This window comes from Lemur catta, chromosome 3, assembly GCF_020740605.2.
Source record: "Lemur catta isolate mLemCat1 chromosome 3, mLemCat1.pri, whole genome shotgun sequence".
Classification (NCBI taxonomy): Eukaryota; Metazoa; Chordata; class Mammalia; order Primates; family Lemuridae; genus Lemur; species Lemur catta.
Genome location: NC_059130.1, coordinates 59,398,607 through 59,417,067, shown reverse-complemented (window position 1 = coordinate 59,417,067; position 18,461 = coordinate 59,398,607). Strand labels below are relative to the sequence as shown.

The following is an 18,461-nucleotide window of genomic DNA, read 5'->3' as shown; positions in this document are numbered from 1 at the left end:
ATAAAAACTGATTCTGGTTAGATCAATAATAATATTAGCTGTTTATATTTTATTGAGTTCTGCTATTATTCATCTGGCATTAAGCCAAGTTAATTTGCATAGAAAATTATTTAAATTTATCTTGCCATCTGGGAAGAAAATTATTTGCAAATGACACTAATATTTTTTTTTTTTTTGAGACTGAGTCTCTCTCTGTTGCTCTGGCTAGAGTGCCATGGTGTCAGCCTAGCTCACAACAACCTCAAACTCCTGGGCTTAAGCAATCCTGCCTCAGCCTCCCGAGTAGCTAGGACTACAGGCATGTGCCACCATGCCCGGCTAATTTTTTTTCTATATATATTTTTAGTTCTCCAGATAATTTCTTTCTATTTTTAGTAGAGATGGGGTCTCGCTTTTGCTCAGGCTGGTCTCGAACTCCTGACCTCGAGCTATCCTCTTGCCTCAGCCTCCCAGAATGCTAGGATTACAGGCATGAGCCACCATGCCTGGCCAACACTAATCTTGAATTAAGAATCCTTTCAATATAAACCAGATATATGGTCACACGATGGAAAACTATGCAACCCATAAACTCATGTTTTAGAAGACTATAGTAGAAATAAGATTCATACTGATGATATACATACTGATAATATTCTTATAAAAACATGCAAACATATACATACAAAAGTACTAAAAGAACACACACTCAAATATTGAAGTGATTATATTTGTATGGAAAGTCATTTTTTTTCTTACTGTGCTTTTCTATGTTTCCCAAATACTCTGCATTTAGCGTCTGTTACTTTGGTAATTTAAAAAATTATAATAAAACAAGTGAATACAAGCCAGTATGAGAAATATTTTTGGATAGAAAAAATAAATACAACTATACCTGTGAATAAGACATCTCCACCATCTAAGGTCGCATTTTCATCTTTCATCTCTACTACATTGAGCTGAAGTTTTTCTAATGCTTCTTTCATCATGTCAACCTGTTGAAAAGAAAATGATTCAGGTTAATATTCTACCATTTCCTAACAAGAAAGTCAACTATCTAAAACTTATAAACACTAAATCATGCTCTCATGTGCACACATGCACACACACATACACACCCATCCTCGTGAATACATGAATATATGTAGCGTAGTATAGGACTAGTCATGATCATTTGTAAGAGAAGAAATTATTTGTTAGAAATTGCCCATTTGTTCCCTTCTAGGCTAAGGCTGAGTCAATATCATGTGCCTTTTTCTGGAGGAAGGCTGACCAGTTAGGGCACATGAGTCAAAGAAGACGGGAGGCAGAGCATATAATCTTCCCACCCTTGCCAGAAGGTACGTGATTTAATTTTAAACCTTATGTGAGTTATTCATGTAGTCAGGATTAAACACACAGAGAGTAATATATGGAAGGAATATCAATGACAATAACTAGTAACTTGAAATCTCAACCCATAGGACAGTCATTGCTTTCTATTCAAATATTTTCTAAAATGTCAGATTATCCACTGCTTCTTTGTAAATCTAAAATGTTACTTAAGTTTATACTCAAACGGTTAATATGATCATCTGTCTTTTAAAAAGTAGTTCCCTAGAGATGATTAACAAATACAACAATTACAATCAAACAAAAGTTTGAAAATAAATTTCAGGGAATTTCTGTGATTATTTCAGGGTGTGTCTAAAATGCAGAGATATTCTGGGATGAATTAGGGAACATTTTTAGTGAGGATTACTTTGATACAAGAAAAAAATGTGAAGCATAACAAATTGACACTCACAAGTTAATTCAACTCCTACCAGCAGCTCAACAAAACAATTTAAATATTTTGAAGGTCTGTAAAACCTTTAGCATAGTAAAGACATACATTGAAAAGAAATGAATAGGGGCTAAGGGAAAAACAAGAGATCACATCACACTGGGCAAGCAGGTAGTTCTGCCAAAATACAGCATGCTGAGTACACAGAGTGAATTGTCAATGAAGAGTTTATGAGACATAAATATAGCAGAGTTACTCCTAAAGTAATAAAAATATGGAAATACTTTGACAACAAGCCTGACATTCATGCATTCAAAAAAACAGTAAAGAGGATACAAAGTAAAATAAATATATCATCTCATCCTTGTCCTGGAACTCATGTAAAAATTCCACAAACCAGAGTGACTCAGGACAATAAAAATTATTTCCATGGACAAAATGGTCTTAACATTGTAGTAAATACATCCAGTGACCTCTTTTAACAGCAGAATAGGTTTTCCTATGTAATAGGAAGTGGAATCGTTGCTATAGCATAAAAAAAGAGCAAAACATTTACCATGACTTGTCGGGCTACCATGAACCCAAGAAAACACACAGTTTCCTCTGGCATCTCTGCTTCTGTGTCCATGGAAAATTCACTGAGCTTAGGGAAAGATCATGAGAACTGAGCTAGTTACTTTTTGTTTCTATTACCAATGCTACTGCTTCTATTATAACTTAACATTTCAAAGATTACTAGGAATTCAGCAATAATGTGGATTTTGGTCTGAAAAGTTTATGTGTAACTATGTAACATCTCAACTCAGGAACTTTATTCAACTCTTAAAGGTTAAAGAAGAACAGAAATAGACTACTATGTAGCAGTTTCAGAAACACTGTATTTCTTTAAAAAGTCCTATGCCTTTCAAAATTAAAGTTTTAGAGGATAAAATGCTTGTGGTTTTTTAAAAGTTAAAACAGCTGTACTGACATTAAAAAACTGGCTTTTGTGCAGGGGCAGTACTTAAAAAAATTCAATCACATCTATGTAAACAAAGTCATCAGGATAGGTCCATACCACAAATGTTGATGATACCACATTACTTTCAGAGTTAAGCGCATGGATGAGTTTTTCAAAATTGTAAACATCAAGTAAACAATTTTGAGAACTGCAGGACCATATGGCATCAAATCAGCAATGCTAACCCCAGGGAGATTTCTGGAGAAGAAACAAGAGAGGCTGAACCCAGCAGGCTGTCCATTGAGAACCACATACTCTTGGCATAGACAAACTCAGCTGCAAACAGGCCCACTGTTGCCCTGACACATGGGTCTATAGCAAGCCAGCTATTCAGGCAGCTAGGACACTAAATATAACTATAGAAGTGGGAATTTTTGCAGGAAAAGATCCAAACCATGAGCCTTCAAGAAAATGCCCATTTGTGGTTACATAGCCATGGTTAATGTTGACTTAATTAACTTCCAAGAGGTAAAAAAAATGACTAAATAACACATCCACCTTTCATTGAGACACTAACCCTGAAGAGTGGAACTTAGCATTACTCAGAAAAACCATCAGAACAAACAGTATTAACTCCAAAGGCTGAGTTGAATGGGTCAGTTTAGCCCACAAAATTAGAAATAGAAAGGGTAAAACAGCCTTAATTAATTTAACCCTCAACTTAAACCTTAGAGTATGAGTATATACAGTAATTTTCATTCTCTACTGTAAAGGTCTATAAGAACTCTCTCTTTCCTTTTCAGCCTACATGCACTTTGACTTCATTTTTTAAAAATTTATACTTACATTTCCTTTTGCCCCATCTTTTCTCCTCCTATCTTTTACCACAGATTTCTTCCCTGGCCACTGCTTCAGACCATCTCTGCTGCTCCCATTCATCCAACCCACCTTTATTTCTCTTAAGCTGGTGCTAGTTTTAGGGTACAGTTGGCCCTCTGTATCTGCATGTTCTACATCCCCAGATTCAAACAACTCCAGATCAAAAATATTTGGAAAAAAACCCAATAAAAATAGCAATACAACAATAAAAAGTAATACAAGTAAAAAAATAAAGCATAACAACTATTTACATAGTATTTATATTATAATAGGAATTATAAGTAATCTAGAGATGATTTAAAGTATAAGAGAGGCTGTGCATAGGTTATATGCAAATACTATGCCATTTCATATCAGTGACTTGAGCATCTGTGGATTTTGGTATGGGGGTGGGTAGGGGTGGGGGTCCTGGAACCATCCCTCTCAGTTACCAAAGGATGACTGTAATTATCTTATCTTTTGTTTTTTTTCTCTCCCTCCCTGTCTTTCTTTTTCTTCTGGAGTGCTCATGTTAAAAAATGTAGAATTATTGGGGTTATGCATTCATAATCACTATACTAGAAATGTCTGTATTGTTTATTATTATGACCAAGGGTCTGGGGTTCAAATCCATCTCTTCTACTTATTAGCCATGTGACCTTAAGTGGTTTAACTTTCTGAGCCTGAGTTTTTTCATCTTTGTAGTGGGTGATTTCATAATCAATATCAACTTCTAAGCTTCTTTTGGTCATTAAATACATGTAAATCATTTAGCACATAGTAATTGCTGAATAAATATTAAGTATGGCATATTAATTTGATGAATATCAGCATATGTGCACATGGTGACAGATACTTATGCTATGAAACTGGCCCATAAGAAAAAGCTGTTGTTTTTTTCTTACATTTGGACAAGTTTTGTGTGTTTTACCACCCCATGACAGATCCTATCTGCTTTCCAGTGCATTAAAATTACAGTTTTTTTTCCCTGCAGAGCCAATGTAAAGCTAGAATATAAACATTGAGGACACATTTAACTGTAAAAATTTAAATTATTCAAATTTGATTTCCTTCCAGCTCCTGGAAGCTGTCACAATATAACCTCTGCTTTGAAGTAGCCCCCCAGAGGCACCCCATAAACTGGAAAGTGGGTCTGTATGCTAGGATGTCCCACAGGACTCAAGAGAGTACCAACCACGATGATGCAGAATGATCGTGGTTACTGAGGATGTTGCCACTCTAAAGAACCCCATCAGGCTAAAGAATTCCTTCTCTTTCTCTACACCTGGTCTCCTTTCTTACCTTTCCTAGTTTTACTCTCTTCTTACCTTTGTTTGTCACTCTCATTTCTGTTCCTTCATTTATCCTGTCATAATTTCATCGTTATCCTGTCTTCTCCTTTCACTCCTTTCAGACCCCCATGGTGAGTGGAAAAAATTGAGAATTAGAATATTGGCTTTGTCACTTATTAGCGATGTGATTTAGGATAAATTCGCCTCTCTGAGCCTCAGTTTCATGATCTGCAAATGGGATAATGTTTTCTCTCTAACAGGGATTACGTGAGTAACAAGTAAGAAAATACATATAAGGCACCTAGCTCAGTGCTTGGTACATTGTGCTCAAAACTAGTAGTTGATGGTATTATTATAATTTTGCCCTAAATTAACTGAGTCCTTGGTTTGGATTTTGGCTACCTTTCAAAAAGAAATAAAAGATAAAAAACATAACATTTTCAGTATTAAATAAAATATTGCTTAAGACCAATTTTCCTTTTCTTCTTGCAAAATCTTCCCCAAACCTAAAATATCAAAAAACCAAAATGATACAAAACAACCCCTCCAAACTTACCTTAATATAAAATAAAACGAAACAAATATAAATGCTTACATAGTTTTACTAGGAAGCTATATTCATAATAACTTGCAACAGCATTGTAATTAGTTTAATACTCTTTATTTAGAGGCGATCTTTTCCAGTTGACCCTGTCCATGGGCTACTTTTGCTGTGCATTTTCAACAATGCCCATTTCGAATGTTTCATATCTTCACTCTGGATCCTGTGAATGTGTTCCTGAGGCCTGGTGAACAGTTCTGAACTGTGGCTCCGTAAAGAATATGCACCAACCTCTGTTAGCCAAGCTGCTTTCTTTTAGCTGCTTCTGCTCCATGGGCTGCCAGATATTATGGCTACAAACGTGGCCCGCAGAGTTGGCCTGTCTGTGGCTGACACGTCTCTGTCGCCCACAGTTCTGTCATGCACTAGAAGCTGTGCTATCACTGCTATCACCACTACATTTCAATGGCCACTTAAATTTTTCCAGTTTCTTTATAACCCATCACATTATAAGAGCTTTAAAATTATACTATCAACCTATCCTTACTCTTGTCTATCTCCAAAGAGTTGATTAGCAGCAACCTAACTTTGTGGGTGGTGAGATCGTTTCATTCTCTCAACTTGTTGCGGATTTTGTTTTGCCTTTTAATGTGAAGTGTGATACGTAGATAATGCTGAGGAAGCCACTCAAGAAGCTGATGTAATGTCTCTAGCATGTCAAGGCACAGCTGGCTTGGAACTTGCTGATGCATCAAAGTCACACTCTGTTGTCCTGGGTCACATTCAAAAGTCCATATTTTATTTCTTTAGCCTACTTTCATCTTCTTTGCTAATAAGCACATCTTTGGCCACTCGCTAGTACATTTGGCTGATTTTATGACATTGCTTAATGTTTTATCACACTTTCACAAATATTTTCTCATGTGATCAATATCTTAGTTCAACAGACATTTGGTGAATTCCAACTTTTTTTTTTTTTAGATTTCTCTTTTTTTTAAAAAAGACATGGCTTTTTTTTTTTTTGGAGACAGAGGCTCACTCTGTTGTCTGGGCTAGAGCGCCATGGCGTCAGTCTGGCTCACAGCAACCTTAAATTCCTGGGCTCAAACGATCCCCTTGCCTCAGCCTTCCAAGTAGCTTGGGCTACAGGCACGCGCCACCATGGCCGGCTAATTTTTTCTATTTTTAGTAGGGACAAGGTCTTGCTCTTGCTCAGGCTGGCCTTGAACTCCCGACCTCAAGTGATCCTCCTGCCTCAGCCTCCCAGAGTGCTAGGATTACAGGCATGAGCCACTGTTCCCAGCCAAGACATGGCTCTTGTGCCTGTGAGTTTAACTATCTAGTGGGCAGATATACCTTCTGAATACCTAGTGACAATAAAATGGAATATTTGTTGTGAGGCTCACAATAGCTCTAAAAGGTAGGAAATATAGACACTAGTATACCCATTTTATTTATGAGTAAAATGAGGCTAAGGGAGGCTGACTGACTTGCTGAGTCAAGCCTTCTGAGCACATCCTCATGTTGTTCCACTGTGTGATTATGATTCTGCTGAGGTGTCATCATAGAGCATAGCCCACACCAGAAATGGAGCTTATGCCTTCTGCTTTCTAACTCTGTACATTTAAGTCCCCTAGGTATTATGAAATACTGTGCCAAGGTGACTTTCAGTTCCATGATCTCTTCATGTCAGAGATGAATGAAATTTCTGTATACTAGGCCTTAGGATGCTAAGTCACAGAATGATTAAGAACACTAAGTAACATAAACAGAATGTATAAACCACACCAGAATGTTCGCTAAGGAAGACCTGCATATTAATCACTACCCTTCAATTTGGGGATGCCTTAGGTTTGTTCAGTGGTTCGTTCCTTAATTTTTCCATGTGTGATGATTAAATTGCTAAAACTAACCAAAGCTACCAATAAAAAAAGGATCAAAGAGAGGTTTAATATACTAAATGATTTGGTCTTAAAAGTTTCTAAATAAAAACATTGGACTCCTGTATTCTAATTTTAGGACAAAGATCTTAGGAGTAATTTATTTAGCAGTGATAATAGAAAAGATTTAAATAGTCTTCCTATATGTCAGGTACTCTACTAACAACTCATATTAACCTTATTTAACGCTTACAACCTGATGAAGCAAGTAAAAGCATTATTTTGGTTTTACAGATGAGGAAACTGAGGCAGAGTAGGTAATTAGCCCAAGGTTTCACTTTGAGTAAGCAGCAGAGCTAAGATTTCAACTTAGAGGCTAGGCGCGGTGGCTCACGCCTGTAATCCCAGCACTCTGGGAGGATGGGGTGGGAGGATTGCTTGAGCTCAGGAGTTCAAGACCAGCCTGAACAGGAGCAAGACCCTTTCTCTACCAAAAATAGAAAAAAATTAGCCGGGTGTGGTGGTGCACGCCTGCAGTCTCAGCTACTCGGGAGGCTGATGTGCAAGGATCACGTGAGCCCAGGAGTTTGAGGTTGCAGTGAACTATGATCATGCTACTGCACTCTAGCCAGGGTGACAGCAAGATTGTCTCAAAAAAAAAAAAAAGATTTCAATTTAGAGAGCTTTGCTATGAAGTTTATGTTACTCTTTCCTATACAATATCATCATTAACAAAAAAATTTAGGTATCTACTACGAAATAAAATGAAAAAAAAAAGTTAGAATGCCTGTGAGAGGCTATGATACTCTCAAAACCTATTATTTATTTATTTGAACAAAATGTGGTCTCAGACCTTCTGGAAGAATGAGAGAAAAGAGTCGACAAACTGCAGCAGTCTGAACTCGGGTTTGGTTTCTAAAGAGACTCAATTCTGTTTACCAAGCATGTACAAACTAAGGCTAATAAATTTTGGGAGCTATTACTTCATCACCAGATTATGAGAAGGAATTATTGTTGGGAAAACCTTTAAACAGTCAACAGTGTATTTTAAATAGCAAGGTTATGAAAGCATATGGACTTGCAGACATACTACAAACCAAGATACCATAAACATTCCAAACAAAATCCAAAATCTTTATTAGAAAGATAAGAAGGGTTTCTCTCCTATATGGGGAAGTATGGTAGGTGGAATTCTAAAATGGTACCCACGATTACCACCCCTGATGTACATGTCCTGTATAAACCTCTGCCTTTCAGTGTGGGAAGGGCCTGTGAATATGATGGAGATATTCCTGTGATTGGGTTATGTTACGTGGAACAAGTAAAGATATTTTGCATATGTAATTAATACCTAATCAGTTGACTTGAGTTAATCAAAAGGGAGATTACCCTGGGTGGGCTTGACCTAGTCAGGGGAGCACCTAAAAGAGGGTTTAAAGGTTGTAGACAATGGAGGCCAAAGAGATATTCTGAAACTTTGTTCTGAAAACAGCAAAGAGCCATGTTGTGAGTTGCTGATGGAGGTGGCCTGCAGGGTGGCCCCTAGGGATGGAGAGCAATTCCTGGCTGACAGCCAGCAAAACACCAAAAAGAAAAAAACCAAAAAAACCAAACAAAAAACCCCAAAAGGAACCTTAGTCCTATAACCACAAAGAATGGAATTCTGCCAACAATAACAATCTGAATGGAATATGGAATGAATGTGGAAGAGGACCAAAGTTCGGGACGAGAACACAGCCCAGCTGACACCTTGACTATAGCCTCGTATAACTCCGAGCAGAAAATCCAGCTATACTGTGCCCAAACTTCTGACCTACAAACACTGTGAGATAAGAAACAGGTATTCTTTTAAGTTGCTATGTTTAGGTAATTTATCATACAGCAGTAGAAACCCCAACCTTATCTCATTTTCACTCATGCAGTAAATATTGAATGTGTGTTGTGAGTGCGAGGCCCTGCCATACCCATATAGTGCCTGGGGTGACAGGAATGAAACAGTCACATGAGCCATATACAGTTATGGCAAGGGCTATGAAGGAACATTACAATGTGCTTTGAGAAATACGAGGAGCATAAAATTCAGATGGGGGGGGTCAAAGAAAAACTCTTTGAAGATATTACATTTCAGCTAAAAAATCAAAATGTTAATATTATAGTAGTTATCTATTCTCACCAGTGGGTCATCTGGAATTCTTAGAAACAAAGGGGGTTTCTGGATATCCTTAGATTATAAACAGTTCACCTTACTTAGTCTCGTCTCTGAAAAATTAATGAAGGGCTTACTATATTAAGAAAATGGTCAATAGAACTGCAAGTTATTTAATCATTAAAGTCTTTCAAAGTTATCAGAGTCCAATAAATATCACTAACCCAGTGATTATTCAAGAATCTCAAGATATTTATAGAATAGTCAACATGAATGAAAGTTTTATAACCAGTAAGTTCATTTTCTCTCTTATTGAACTTTTGTTACAATAACTTTTACATGAATAAGATCTCTTGAAACATTTCCCACGAGACGATTACATATCCATTGCATTTTTTCCCATTGATTTCTTAGATTTCTAAACTTGCTGGTTTATTTCTAGTGACAACTGCTAAAAATTAACTAGGCTATTTAGCATTTTGGTTTCCATATTTGTAAATTGAGGGGGCAGCGCTTAAAAAATGAGGTCATTTCCAGCTCTGGAGTTGTAGTCTCAAAACAATGTTTGGCACATTTGTCATATAAATGTGACTCTAACCGTAATACTTTTTCCCTCCCATAGAGTTTACAGAAAACATCCCAGATGGTTATTCATGAGTAAAGTATTCTGGTGTTTTACCAAATCCAATCAGAAGCAAGAGGTTGACTATATGGATTGAAGCTTTAAAGATAGTGCAAACCCAAAAGTGTATAAAAAATTCTAGAAGGATGGGAGCCCTCAGAGGCAAACAGAAGGATTCTCTGCAGTAAGTAAATTATATCTAGAAAACAAGGTGCGTGAATGTCAACTTAACACTAACTTATGATACTTATATTTTATTTTTTGGACTAACCCATCACACAGTTTCTCCAAGGCTGCTAATTGCCTGCCAACAGTGAGAATAATTATACTACACAGAGCATCTATAATGCCTTTCCTATGAGAAGGCAGATGTCAGGCCCTGCTTAGTTGCTAATCTCTATATTTTCTTATATCCACATATAGTACAGTAGACTTCATCAACTTTGGGTTCATTCCCTACCCAATTCCCAGGATCAATCTTCACCTGCGAAAGGAGGCTCTAACAAGCCGCAGGCCAATGCTCAGACACTCAGGATCAAGTCATTCTTTCTGCTTTGTCCCACTTCCGAGCACATACCTGGGTACCGCCTTGGTTCTTTTCCCTGGAGTCCTGTTCTAGTAACTTAACCCATTCCCTTCCTATGAGCAGCGTCTTGCTCTGTGGTCTAAGGATTTAAGCCTTGGTCCTATAGCCAGTACTGCAGATGGATTCCCCAGGTGATCCTTGTCATTTCCATCCCCTCAACACAGAATCCTTATCAATAAGATCTAGGGAACCTACCTCTTAACTACTCACAACTCAGGCCCTCTTTTACAATTTTGATACCACAGGTTTACCAGCATTAATAATAAGTAAAATTTATTAAGCTCTAAGTGCCAGGCACTGTGCTAAGTGATTTCACATGGATTATGCCATTTAATTATCACCATATCGCTTCAGGCACTTCCCAGTCTCAACCGGTCATGGCAGTTCCATCTCTCTCATCAGGGACTGGTGCAAGTGATCCAATTTTGGCCACTCGGAGAAGTCTATTGAGAGGTTCCTGGAGCCATAGAACAAAACATAATTCCTTCTTTTCCTTTGGACATTGACCTATGTGGATGTTGTACCTGGAACTGGTGAGAACACAGCCATCACCATGCGTGGCAGGGCAGAGAGGGAAGGAATATGAGTCCTTGATAACATTATTGAGCTGCTCAATCTACCAACCCTAGAGCCCTGGAGTTCTTGATATATGAGATCTTTCATTTCCTTAACCAATTTGAGTTTTCTGTTAGCTGCAGCTAAAAGTAAATCATTCATTTATATAACAAAATTGACAAATGTATCCAAAGAGTCAGTAACACCAGGCCACATTACTAAACTCATTCAATTCTGATGTAGAAACGACAATTAATGGAGGATTTTTTTCTTTTTCTAGGAATACACCATGACTTGCCATATCACAAATTATACAATATGTAAGATGTGATTTAACCTGTTATCTTGGCTCAAAATGTTGATCACATGGCACTTATAACCACTTGCCCACTTATAACACTAAGATCATACTGCTTATAGAAAACAGTAGACTATAAATAACAGTGTGTAAAGCTAAAAGCACCCCAGGAAGGATTATATGAGATAAAGCACAATTGTTGCAGTTCTGTATGTCAGAGCTGGAAGTTAATGTTTCAACACTCTCATCTCTGAAGCATCACTCAGATCTGGAGGACACATGGTATCTAGGAAAGTTAGACAGAAAGGTGGAAGGAGAATCAATGGGGCCAGAGAACACAGAAGAAATAAAAATCACTCTGGACAAAACTGGGAAAGATCTTTCTCATTGTCTGGGGAAGACAAAATGACAAAAGTTTCAGACGTTCAAAGGTCCCTCCACAAAGATATCACTGCAAGACAGTTTCCTGAAAGAAGGCTGGAAACACATTTAGCTTTCTAAATGAAAAGCAAGGCAGGAGTCTGTTGGAGCTCTGTTGGTCTTGTCAGCTCTTTTGACATGTAACATACTAATTCAAGTGGTCCCTTTCCTTATTGATGATAATGACACAATACATGTATTGAGTACTTAAAAGCCACTGACATTCTGTATGCAGAGGACAAATAAAAATATGATTTATCTACCAAATATAAAATGAAAATAAGTGTCAGCTGCCAAAAGACCTGCAAAAATTTAGTACGTTAAAAACCAGGAAACTGACAAGTTTTTACAATTTTAAACTAATTTTCCTGAAAGTTGAGAAGCATAAAAATTTGCTGTGCATACCATCCAAAATAAGCACTGGACCTAGCACTCAAAGCGCCCCATAATTTTCTGTGAATTCAGAGAAGTTGCATGCTGCCAGACACAAACAGACTTCATGTATGGGAAATATTTTGTATGTTCAGCATACAGTTAATACATTGTAGGCATTACACTGCCCTCAAAGCCTTCCAGCATACCCTGCTCCTACCCCAACTGTAGGTTAACGGCTGGGTTAGAGATTCCTTCTGTGTGCTCCTATGCCCCTAGGGCATTCCAAGATCTGGCCCTTAGTAGACTCGGTATGGTATATGTTTACTGAATGAACAGCTGAACAACTTTGTAAGTCAGAGAGAATTTCTAGAAATGTTATAAAAAACTTATGTTTAGCCAGGGCATAGTCACAAAGTTGGATGACCTCTTCTAAACAACTCTTATGACATTCCAAAGGTGAGCAGATTCATCTTTATTTCTAAACACCCCCAGTGAGAAAACTACCCTTGACCTATTTGTCCCAATAATCTCTGACTGCCACTCTTCTCCAATAATTTTGTTCATTTACCTAGTCATTCAATAAACATTTATTTAGCATTTTCAATATATCTGGGACTATTCTAGGTTCTGGGATTATGAGAAGAACCCTGTGTATATTCTGTTGGGGATATGGTGACATAGGTAATAAATAGTAAACAGAAAAAATATTAGATAGTGCTAAGTGCTATGCAGAGATTTAATTCAGGAGATGCAATATAAAATGAGTGGGTGGTTACTATAGATTGGGAGATCAGGATCAGTCATTTGAAAATAGGACATTTGTGCTGAGATCTTCCTGTTACCAATAGGAAGAAGAATGTTCCAACAAGAGCCAGTACAAAGGCCCTAAGGTAGAGAATAAACTTAACTTGCTCAAGGAACAGAGAGATAGCTATTATGGTGCTACAATGAAGAGGGCAAGTGTTATTGGCTAAATTGTGTCCCCCCAAAACTCATATGTTGAAAACTCCCAGTACCTCAGAATGTGACTGTATTTAGAGATAGGGTCTTTAAAATGTAATGAGGTTAAAATGAGGTCATTAGGGTTGGCCCTAATCCAATATGACTGGTGTCCTTATAAGAAGAGGAGACTAGGACACAGACACATAGCTGGAAGGCCATGTGAAGATGCAGGGAGAAGGTGGCCATCTGCAAGCCAAGGAGAGGCCTCAGAAGAAACCAACCCTGCTGACACCTTCATCTCAGACTTCTAGCCTCCAGAATTATGAGAAAATAAATTTCTGTTATTTAAGCCATCCAGTCTGTGGTACTTTATTATGATAGCCCTAGCAGACTAATACAGCATGTTACCAGATAAAGCTGGGGATACAGGAAGGGGTCAGATCAGACTGAATTTGGTAAGTGAGCATAAAGGGCTGGAATTTTAAGTGCTATGGGCAGTCACTGGAGAGTCTGAAGGAGGAGAGTGACAAATTAATTTACAAAGATAATTCTGGATTGCTGCTTTGAGGAAAATGGATTGGAAGGCACAAATGCAAGCGGGGAAATTAGTTAAGAGGCAGCTGCAGCCGTCCAAGCGTAAAATAATGGACAAGTGTGGTGATAGTGGAGACAAAGAAAAGTGGCTGAATTTGGCACGTGTTTTGAAGGGAGAGTTGACAGGAGTTGGTACATTAGATGTTGGGGTGAAGGCTAGAAAGGATTCAGGGTGATTTTTAGATTTTTGTCCTGAGCAGTTGGGTGGATGGGGGGTACCAATTTGTAATGGGAAAAAGGCAGGGGAGGAAAGGAGCAAGGCTAGAGACGAAATTCAATGATTGTTTTGGCCATGTTGAGTTTGAAGTGCCATCTAGATATTCAAATGGAAAGATCTACAAATTTGAATATATTACTCTGGGCTTCTGGGGAGGAGTTAGAACTGGAAATAAGAATCGTGAGTCACTGACATAAAAAGGTACTTAAAACCAAGAGACATTATAAGAACTATTTCAAACTGTGGCCTGCAGGTAGTGATGTGAGAAAATCTGCCTTCTCCATTACTTCTAACAAAAGTAGTCTAACAAAGAGACTCCAGGAGACATTGTTTATTCGTTGCTGTTACAAGGTATGATAGCTGTTTGCAGCAATGGATGGGAACATCCTCCCATGGCAGGAAGGGCTATATAAGACTCATTCATTATGATTGCACTGATACTATCCAGATAAAAGGTCTGGAAACAAACAAATGGATTGTAATGAACTTTCCACAGGTAATAGGTAGGGCACAGTGGCACATGCCTGTAATCCCAGCTACTAGGGAGGCTGAGGCTGGAGGATCGCTTGAGCCCAGGAGTCCCGGGCCACAGTGTGCTACGAGGGTGCCTGTGAATAGCCACTGCACTCCAGCCAGGGCAATACAGCGAGACCTTGTCTCAAAACAACAACAGACCAGCCATAGCAGTAGCATTTTATTCTTTTAGAAACCATCAATTTGGAAATTATGATCACTTGAACAGGAGATGTGGTGAAGTTCATTAAGCAAATCAATAGAGTAGGCAAGGCTATAGGAAGAACAACTTTCAAACACATTTTAGATCAGTCAGTCCAAAATACATTTGCACTGTACAGCACCATAGGACTGAATGAATGCTGGCTGTGCTAATTAAAACACAGTCTTATTCAGTTGTTCAAGCAGGTCCCTTAAAGATCTTGACTGAGAAACCCTTCATTAGTATATACTCAATGACTGTTGCATGTGCTAAAAACGTGTAAGGCTGCATATCTTTAAAAAATAATTGTACTTGCTAATTTTTCACCAATTGAAACAAGCTTTCACCACTAGTGTGAGTTGGTGCTTTTTTGACTGTTCCACCTTGCCCAGGGTTTGAATACAATATGCAGGATGGTTTTTGGAATGTGGGATTATTATTATTATTATTATTATTTTAGAATGCTGGTGCTTATTTTGTTCCTTCCTAGTCCTTGACTTTTTTGAGTGTTGTTATGAAAGCTGTCATTAGAGATGGTTGTAAAAAGTTCTAGTCAGGATAAGTATAGTGGATAGTAATTAACTGTGAGAAGCTGCCTTCTCATTCCAGGCCGCAGCATGGCAAATAATTTTGTAAATATTCACCCTTTGTTATATGTTCATACATTTGTTTCTCTTGGAACTTATTTAAAATACGTTAGTGAAAAAACACCAGCTGAATATTTGGATGCTTGTGGATATTAAGTAAGGGCTTATTTCTAACCATAGTTGTACAAAGCGGCTAGCGTCAAGAAATTATCCTTGGTTTCGACAGTTGTCCATGTTCTAATATTGTGGTAACAAAAAGGGTGAATAATTTCTCTTCATTGTTATCAAATCTAGGGATCCTCAGCTGGGCTGAGACTGGAACAGTTCAGTAATATTTTCCTAATCGAAACATTCCAGTCAATGTTCTACCAAGAAAAACTAATTATCATCTAGCTGATGGGTTTTGTCTTTCCCAATTTACTTTTGAAAAATATGGTAAGTTTCTTGCCATTATAGTTTTTCTCCTTAAAAAAAAACCCACTTTATTTCTGTTTCTAATTTATCACTAAATAGTAACTAATTTTTAAATAAAACACTCATTTGAGGAATAGCCACTGGTGTGTAACACAGAGGGGCCTTCATAGGCGGTCTTGACTAATTCTCCAAGTACAATAGCCTTAACGCCACCTAGATTCTCTTCTTATGAGGCAGAGCATGATGAAATTCGAGTCTCATAAATGTCATTGTCCCTATTTATTGTCTTTTTCCTTGAACCAGGGCTGAGCTGGCTAGGATCCATTGTCTCTCAAGCAGATTTATTCTAGATCAGATGCATTCCATTTCCAAACAAGAATGTGCTTATTATAAAATGTACAAAGTTTATAGTCTAACAAAGCATATAATCTGTTGGCAAAAACCCACTTAGTTAAATAGCGGGCATAGTTTGTAAAGTTTTCTGATGTATCTTAACTAAATTTAATATCCCATAAGTTGATGTTCAAATCTTGAAACAAATTCCCAGTGAACATAGTTCTGTTTATGCTGTCAAAACTAAATGTCTTAGTATTATGTAAATATATAATCCAAGTATTTCTTATTGACATTATATAGTTAGCCAGAGTTTCTTGCTGCTTTCATTTCTCCTGGATAGTACCTCAGGAACTTTAAAAAGTAGATTAACTCTTTCAGGTATTCAGGTCATAATTGAACATAATGCCTCTGGAGTGATTTACGTCCTTTAGTAGCTTACAAAAACTCAATATCCTTACAAAGTATCCTTGAGTATCCTTACAAAAACTCAGAGAGAAACAAAGAGATAGCTTTAAGGACAAGGAAAATGTGGATAAATTTAGCAGTTAAAAGATTACACAAAGAGCTAAGATCAAACCAATTTTTTAAAAGTTTGCCTATTAAGTATTCCTATTTAGTTAAGACTAAAAGGAAATGTGCAAAAATTCAAAGAGCTATGGCTGGTTGGTGGATAATGGTTGATGTGTCATTGGTGAAGAAGGTGAGAGATATTTGGGCCCCTAAAGCCTGAATATTTAAAACTTCATCCACTTCCTACAACTAGAGTAGCCGCTGCCTATTCTGGCTCCCAAGGCAGATCTATGCACAGAGGACACTGCTTATTGATGCATACTTTCTATTATTCCAAACATGCAAGCAAGAATGTGGCTCCAGATACGGGAGACTGGACCACTTGGAGCTGCATTACAGGAGTCTTTTTTGCTCCGGTTATCTCCCCCTGGTTCATCTGTGGTTTACTTTATCCAGGCTCTCACTGTTGGGGTCCCCATGCTTCCCTGGGCTATTATTTGAACTAGACTTGAAACAGCCCCAGCCCAGCTTTTTCTCCTATGTGACCCATTTCTAGTATGTGAAAACACTTGCACGTCCTTTGTCCACAGACCCTGGCAGTGCAGCTATGCCCAACACAGTAGCACTTTCTTGGTTCCCTATCTAAGCAGTTAGTCACCGGCTTCTTCTCTTCTAGATTTCCCAGACACTTGTCCTGGGTATTTCCAAACTGCAAGGAGTATATGTCAACTCTCTGAGAGATCTACTTAAAGCCCACTTTCTCTGGACTTGAGGTGAAAAGGGTAACACATCCCATCTCACACATTCAGTGTAGAAAAATTAGAAAGTACAGATAAGTAAAATAAAGCCATTAAAATTCTTTGTAATCACAGCACCTATGCATAGATACCACTCACTATTAATAATTTTCACATAAACTTCTACACATTCCTATTAAGTATGCTTATGACAATGCTTTTTGCTCATACTATAAAATTATACTATAAGCACACACATTCCATAGTTCAATAAAACATAAATTTCTTATAAAGAAATTTAAAAATAAATTCATACCATTTAAATTGAGATTGCTTTTAAGTGGATTTTCTAAAAAATTATCTTCTGAAAACAGTCTTTTGTTATGTTAGGTAACTGCAAATACAATAAGCTCCTTGTATTGAATTTTAGAATACTTCAAGACTTACCCAAAGCAGAGATTCAGACTTTTATGGTGATAATAGAATTTGAGAACAATATTATAAAACATATGAATATTTAAAGATACTCAGGACCAGTTAGTATGTGTGTTACAATTGAGGATACAGAGATACATCACAATTCACAGAGCCTTTCTTCTCTAAATATACATGAATCAGTAAGAGAAAGAACAAAACAGAAATATTTAGCTGCCCAAAAATAAGTTGTTCTGAGATATCAGTAAAGGTTTTCTTCTGTGATGACATGAAGTTTTTAAGTATTGCACCAAATGCTGGGAAAGAAATCTTACAACTGCAAAATAATTATTAGATGTTGGACAGAGAGAGGTCCTTTGTTCTCTGTGGATACACAGAGCAGACCCAGAATGCACCTGGCCAACTCCAGCCCTCATTATCTTGAAGACACCTGATATCCCGTAACACTGGATGAGGCTGCCAGCTCCTTGTCCACACTGACTACAAGCCATGTACCCCATTTTATAACTAAAAGGGATTTAAAATTCATGAAGCTTGTTGAAAGCTCAACTGTCACATTCTACTCATTCCAACGTGTATGGGAAAAAGAGCAGAACAGACGTTTCAACTGAAGCCATTATTGTGCTTGAATAACCATATTCCATTAAATTGCTAATAAACCCACTCGAAGATGTTGATCACATCAACCATACAGTTGCATTCCTTCCCTTTATACAA

The 18,461-nt window shown here is 37.6% G+C and overlaps 1 protein-coding gene across 1 annotated transcript in view; it reads right to left on the bottom strand.

Annotated features, from left to right (window-relative positions):
• DDAH1 (dimethylarginine dimethylaminohydrolase 1) overlaps positions 1-18,461 on the bottom strand; it is a 129,831-nt gene that overhangs the window by 31,614 nt on the left and 79,756 nt on the right. The window contains exon 2 of the mRNA XM_045547623.1: positions 875-974. Within this exon, the coding sequence (XP_045403579.1) occupies positions 875-974 (100 nt within the window). The remainder of the gene's footprint in view (positions 1-874; positions 975-18,461) is intronic.